This window comes from Pteropus alecto, unplaced genomic scaffold (assembly GCF_000325575.1).
Source record: "Pteropus alecto unplaced genomic scaffold, ASM32557v1 scaffold92, whole genome shotgun sequence".
Taxonomy (NCBI): domain Eukaryota; kingdom Metazoa; phylum Chordata; class Mammalia; order Chiroptera; family Pteropodidae; genus Pteropus; species Pteropus alecto.
Window position 1 is genome coordinate 3684147 of NW_006432447.1, and position 6471 is coordinate 3690617.

General features: G+C 51.8%; 1 protein-coding gene across 1 annotated transcript in view; it reads right to left on the bottom strand.

The window, feature by feature from the left end:
• Positions 1 to 6471, bottom strand: part of ESYT3 (extended synaptotagmin 3) — a 57751-nt gene that overhangs the window by 33071 nt on the left and 18209 nt on the right. The window contains exons 2-3 of the mRNA XM_025043600.1: positions 5418 to 5459; positions 3152 to 3286 (exon numbers count right to left, since the gene is read on the bottom strand). Of these exons, the coding sequence (XP_024899368.1) occupies positions 3152 to 3286; positions 5418 to 5459 (177 nt within the window). The remainder of the gene's footprint in view (positions 1 to 3151; positions 3287 to 5417; positions 5460 to 6471) is intronic.

Consider the following 6471-nt stretch of genomic DNA (forward strand, 5'->3'; position numbering starts at 1 on the left):
TTTCCCTAGAATGTGCACCCTTCTTTCTCTCTTTCCTACCACAAATATTTACTGAGCACCCACTCTGAGCCAGGCCCTGGCCTGGGGGGAACGCAAGGAGCAAGGTGGACTGAGCGAGACCTGGGGAGGGGGAATGTGTGATGAGGTACAGTCCCGGCGGTCGCTGTCACGTGGGGACTTCAGGAGCACCTCCCAACCCAGTTTGGGGTGGGCAGAGGTTAGCAAAGCCTTCCTGTAGGAGAAGTCATTTGATCGGTTCTGGCAGATAAGTAAGAGTCGGCCCCCCAAGGGCGAGGGAAGAGGGCAGCATCCCTGGCGGAGGGATCTCACTCTAGGCATTAAGGAGCCTCACCCCAGGGCCACAGTCTACAGTCTCTGCGGCGAGGGCTGAGCTCCAAGGTAATTTTTCTTACCCGCTCTGCCTAGACTCTTCTCTTTTCCTCCTATCGTGTGGCATTGGAGTGGGGTCTGTTTATTATTTATCGAAAATAAAAAAATAAATTTAATTTGACTTTGAGTTGGTGATACATATGCTGAAGTAGTTGGGGTAGGTGAAATTGATGAATGTCTGGAATTTAGTCCGAAATTTAGTCCAGAGGGTTAGAGGCATGGATATGTACTAAAGCAAATACAGCAGGAGGTTAAAAACCATTCCTCAGGATAGACTGGACAATCCAGATGGTTCACTGCATAATTCTCTCAATTTTTGTATGTGTTTGAAATTTACCACAATAAAATATTGGAGGAAAAATTCAATCGACCATACTAAAGATTCCGTTATCTTTCTATTCTCCCCATAGAAAGCGTATTTACAAATGCATTCTAATGTGAAAAAGTCACCAGAGAGTAGGGAGCCAAAAATGCAAGGAAAAAAGTACTATCGGGACACGTTGAACAGCAAATTACGTAGTTTTCCAGGGTACGTGATACATGTGATACGTTAAACATAACTTGCTGTGATTTATTTTCTCATTCTCACGTTTAGTTAATATTCATTTTGTTCTAATTTACATTCTTTTTCAGAAGGCCCCCAGAATTATAGAATCTTTGGGCCATACAGCACCGGGCTCATCCCCGACCTCATCCCTGGCCTCCAGGGCCTTGATGTTAAAGACCCAGAAGAGCCAGTGGAAGCCTGGGGGTGGGGACACGGTAACTGAGTCCCGCAGCCTGGAGTCTGCCGCTTCGGAGCGGGGGGGCTGGCCTGCGGGCACCTGTGAAAGCTCAGGCAGCCCCAAGACCCCCATCAGCAGAGATTGGTCCTGGGGAAGGCTGCCCACCCGGAGGCCCCATCGCAGAGACGAGAGAGAACCATCCTGTGAGAATCTGTTCTGTGCCAGGCAAGGGGGCCCTAGCCCAGGGCTCACAGGTATGCGAGGGGCACAAGGCTGGAATCTGGCCTCCACTGGCCCTCTTGCTCAGGTGCCCCCTGTAAGCAATTCTCACACGGCCACACAGAGCAGCCCTGAGGCCAGGACTGTCCGTCACACCTCACAACCGCCCTTTCCTTTTATACACGAGGAAACTGAAGCTCAGAGAGGCTAAGTCACTGGCCCAAGGTGACCACTGCATAGAGGGGAGTTGGGCATGGACACAGGAATCCAAGGGTGATGGGAACCCTCATGGGCATGAAGAAAAGGTGAGTACACTGGTCCTGGCCGAGCCCAGGAAGGTCACTGAGGAGTCCTCTGTGACACCCACAGAGAAGAAGAGGGGAGAGGGACGGGAGAGCCAAAGGGTCGGGGAGGAGCCAGGACAGAAAGGGCTTTGAATTCCAGCACCAGGAGTCGGGTATATTTCCTGCAGGGCATCTGGTCAGCCTGCAGGTCCCCTGCCAGGTTCTCCTGATGTGATAAAAAATCATCCCTCAGGATCAGCCATCTTTAGACCTGCTTCTGTTGCCATCAAGGGACTGCTTTCCAGCAGCGCCACATCCCACAGGCACCGGATGAGTGGCCTTGCTGAGCAGGCTCAACTGTAAACACAGCAGACTGCAGGCTGCCTGGCTCTTAGCCTGTCGAATTCCTGAAATGCCAACTCAGACATCACCCCCTCCTGGAAGTCTTCCCTGATTGCCACAGCTCCCACACCCCCACTCTTGAATTCATGCATTCCTCTACCACTGTGCATACACTGCTATGTTGCCATCCACCAGTGTATGCATCTGCTTGTACAACAGGACAGTGACCTCCCTGAAGGCAGGGCACAGCCACACCCAACTCTGTCTGTGGTGCCTCACATACAGCCATGCTCAATAAGTCATACATGAATGAAACAGGGAATGAACAAACGAACCAGCAGACAAGCTGGTCCTGGCAGAATCTGAGTAGCGTGAACCTGAATCTCCAGGGCTCAGGCACGCCTGATCCACCCCCACTTGGGGGGCTGGCGGTTCCAAGTTGGGCACATGCTCCGGGGCTAGCAGACAGCTCTCAGCAGACTGGGCTGCATTCAGACACCTGCTTGTTGCAGAGCAGACCAGATGCCAACACCTTTGGTTTGCCAGGTGATGGACACTGCAGCAGTACTCTGCCTGGGGGATGCATTTCCAGCTAACCAAAGTAAGACTCACATCAGGGGGCACCTTGGGGCAAGTGGAATAGGGCAAAAGGGTAGAATCAGAAGCACAGACTAGAATAGGGACATGTTTTAGAATATGTATGTTAAACAGAAACTTCTTGTATCCTGGGTCACCTGTTATCTTCACGCAACTAGCCTGGGCTGGTGACACTGATAGCCAGAATCGATCAATTAGTAGAGAATCACACACTGCCTTGAGGCACTATCGCACTCCCGAGATGGTGTGTTCTTCCCAGTGATGCCTGAGGGTAGCGAGCACGAACTTGTACATCTTTGTACCTGGCTGGCTTCCTCCACGGGGCTAGTTTTCAAACTTTGAATTAGAAACATGGAATTGTTCCCCACCTCTCTCCTCTTTGCTCTCTGAGCCAGGCTTCCTTAGAGCCTGCAGAGACGGTGCTGGGCCCGGGGATGAACGGCTGTACTGAGCCCCAGGGGCTGGGAAGTGCAGGTGGGGTCCTGCCCTGAGGCCTAGTGGTCTTTTCGATCAGGTGAGTGACCGGAACAAGGGACAGGATAGAGAAGAAACTGTACGACAGGCCCAGGCTGCCCTTTCTGAGACAGCACTAACCTTCTGTCCAAAGTAGAGCTTGGTGAAGGTGAAGGTCCTCAGGCAAACGCTCTTCTCCCGGATCTTGGGCTCGAGTTTCTCCCGGAACTTGTTTTCCATAATCATGCTTAGGAAGGGCCAGGTCTGGGAGATGATCTGTGAGGACAGGAAGAGGCTCTCCGGTGGTCCGGTCTGTGTCCCCACCCCAGACCCTCGCTGAAGCTTTTAGGCCTAGGAGCATGGCCATCTCTGGTCTAATCTCGGCCTTTGCTAAAATCTAACTTGAAATTTCACTTAGAAAATTTAACATTCAAATTTTGTATGTTAAAAATATTTTAAAATATATTTAAATATATGCATATAAGGGCCATGGGACCCTTACACTGCAGCACGCATCTGCTTGCATGCCTGCCAGCCCACCCATCTACCCACCTATCCATCTGTCCGTCCCTCAAACATCGGATAACTACAGCAGTGATTCTCACTCTTGTGCAGGCAGTGGAACCCCCAGGATTTGGTGCCATTTGCAGAGCACCATGAAACAGTCATTCACTAAACCTAACATTATGAAGCCCTTTAGTTCTGTGCTAAAACATAAATTATCTAACTCTGAGGTACAAGCACGAAGTAGCAGGATGCAGAGGTTTAAGGAAAAAAATTGCAGAAGAGAAACTTAAATTGTTTTCTGTGGATTTGATTTTTTTCTAGCAACCAGAAAAGGCCACTTTCCACTGACTCGTGGAGCTGGTCTGGGAACCAAGCACAGGGCCTGGAGAGAGGAAGGCTGGCAGAGAGATGGGGTCTGGAGGCAGAAGAGTGAGAGGGAGGGCTAGCAGCTGAGAGGGTCTCTTTGGGGCAAAGGCTTCTTCCATTTCCGTCTGTCAGTCTTGGGCCTCAGTTTAAAGATACGCCTTCCCCTTTCCAAACCAGTAACTGGAGAAGGCTAGAGGCATGACGTTTCAGGGCTTTCTCCATCTCTCCCGGGGGCTCTCTATGAGCTGGCCCCATCTCCCTGTCTTGCTGCTTTGTCATTGGCTAAGTGCCTCTTGAGTACAAAGCTCCCTGGGACTTAGTTGGTGGCCTCTTGTGTGGTTCGTCTACACAACTGTTTCCCCATCTGAGCCCTGAACGGAGGGCAGGCTCCTCATCCCAGCAACGGTCACGTACCCAGCAGCTTGTGTGGGCCCGTGGTGTGGTGCACAAAAGCCACCATGCATGCAGGGCCCGTGAACCAGCTGACACACATGCGGGGAGAACGCTATTTTGGGGGCACAGCACAAGGTCTGTCCCAGACGCCCTAGGCCTGCGTTAATCCACAGAAATCTGATCGCTCTTAAGGTAACAAGCTACTTCCTCCAAATTTTACCCAGAGGCTGGGAACAGTTTTTGATCCGCTTGGCAATGACATTTTAGGTAATGTGAGAACAGCCGCCTTAGATCAAAACCCGTCAGGAAGTCCTTTCATATATCTAACCTAAGTCGTTCCTACTCTGGGCTAAGCCTCTATCCAGAACAGAGGCAAGGTTTGTATTAGAGAAAGTCCCGAGGAAACTAGAGGTGGGTTACAGGAGCCTTCACCTTTAGGGACAGGTTTGGGCAGATGGGGTACTGGCCAGACTCTGACGCCTCATCTGTAAGGTGGGGAGCAGACCTGGAGTCTCAGAGCCCAGCCCAGGGAGTTCCCCTGCATGATCCAACAGCAGTCATAAGGATGATGACAGCCATCCCAGCGCCAACGATGTGCCAGGCACTGTGGTGCATTAATTACCTCATTAATCCTCACAACAACTCCAAGGGCAGGGGCCATAATTATTCCCATTGCACAGAGGAGGGAACCAGCTCTGAGATGTTAGGCAACCTGCCCAAGGTTGCACGGCCAGTGCTGGGGGATCTGGTCTGGGAACCAGGCCAAACTCAGCGGCAGCTGTGGAATCACCCCCTTCCTCTCTGAGGAAGCGCATATCGGGGCGCAGGGGGCCACGGGAGGCTGCACTGTTCTCTCTAGTCTCTGTATTTTCTAACTTTTCTGCTGCAGCCATGTGTTACATTCACAGTTTAAAAAAAATTGTTGTTGCTTTTTTGCCCCAAAGAAAATAAAGTCATCCTATGGTGATGAGCAGAACCCAAGGGTGGTAAAGGCAAGAGGCAGGCGGACAAGCGGCAGCAGCGAGGGCCTTTGTCCACATGCTGTCCTGGCCCCCATCCCTGCTGGTGACTCAGCCCAGGGCAGCAGGGAGAGGACCAGGCCTGGAGTGAGGCCAGCCCCACGAGGCCCTGCCGGCCTTACCTTGTTGGCCCACTCGACACGCTCCACGTCTGGAAAGTGGATCTAGGGAACAGAGAAGCCCCAAGGGCAAGTTAGACTTGAGACCTGCGTGCCCCCTGGGAACCACACGAGCGGCCTAGTGAGCCTGGCAGTGCTGCCAGGCAGGTTCCTGCTCCCACTCCCAACCACCCCGAGCACCCCAACCCCACGCCTGGCCTGAGACTCAGTGGGGGCCCTGCCCTCGAGGTTAGAAATAACCAGAGGACGCCCACGTGCAACAGTGATACTGACAAGGTGGGAGACGCCAGCAACAGCTTGGAGATGCGCTTGTGGGCCCCTCTCCTGGCTGTGCAAACAAGCTGCCCCTTCCGGGTACAAGCACAGAACCCCAACTTGGGCCCTCCTCCCCAGGGTAATACCAAGTTTGCTCCTGGCAAATTCCATCCTAATTATTCCTTTTAATGACAGAGGTAAATATTCTGCAGAAAAATTAAAAATGTACCTAAGCTAAAGAGAAAACATTTTATCAGAGAATGCCACCCAGTAACAACTGCTGCTTAACAGGCTGATGCATTCCTTCCAGTCTTTTCCAGAAATAAGTAGGTGTAGTTTCCACAGAACTTGAACTCACCGTGTTTTGTAGCCTGCTTTTTTTCACCTAACAGTATATTATGATTCTGCTGACTCTCAAGTTAACTGTTGCCAATTTGAAAAGCCATAGAGAGCATCCTGTTGTTTTCATTGGCAACTGGGAGCATGGGTACCTGGGGTGGGGGTGGGGGGCTCCTCAGCTCCCAGGAGCTCAGCCCAAGCCTCATGCCTTCCCTAGCAGGGAGGTCCCTCAGGATAGGTCCTATAGCAAATCATCCTGCAGGTCACAGCCTCCAACCAGTGAGGCTGGGTGAGTCCTGCCACATCTGTGGGAGAGGGAGGTGTTCCCAAGGTGAATTGATAATACTGTTGGCTAAACACTGCATGACAAAATTTGAGGGGGCTTAACACCCTCCCCACGAGAATCTCAGTTTCCAAATATGTCTGCTGAGCTTCTCATCTCCCCCATCCCCACCCTCCCGAG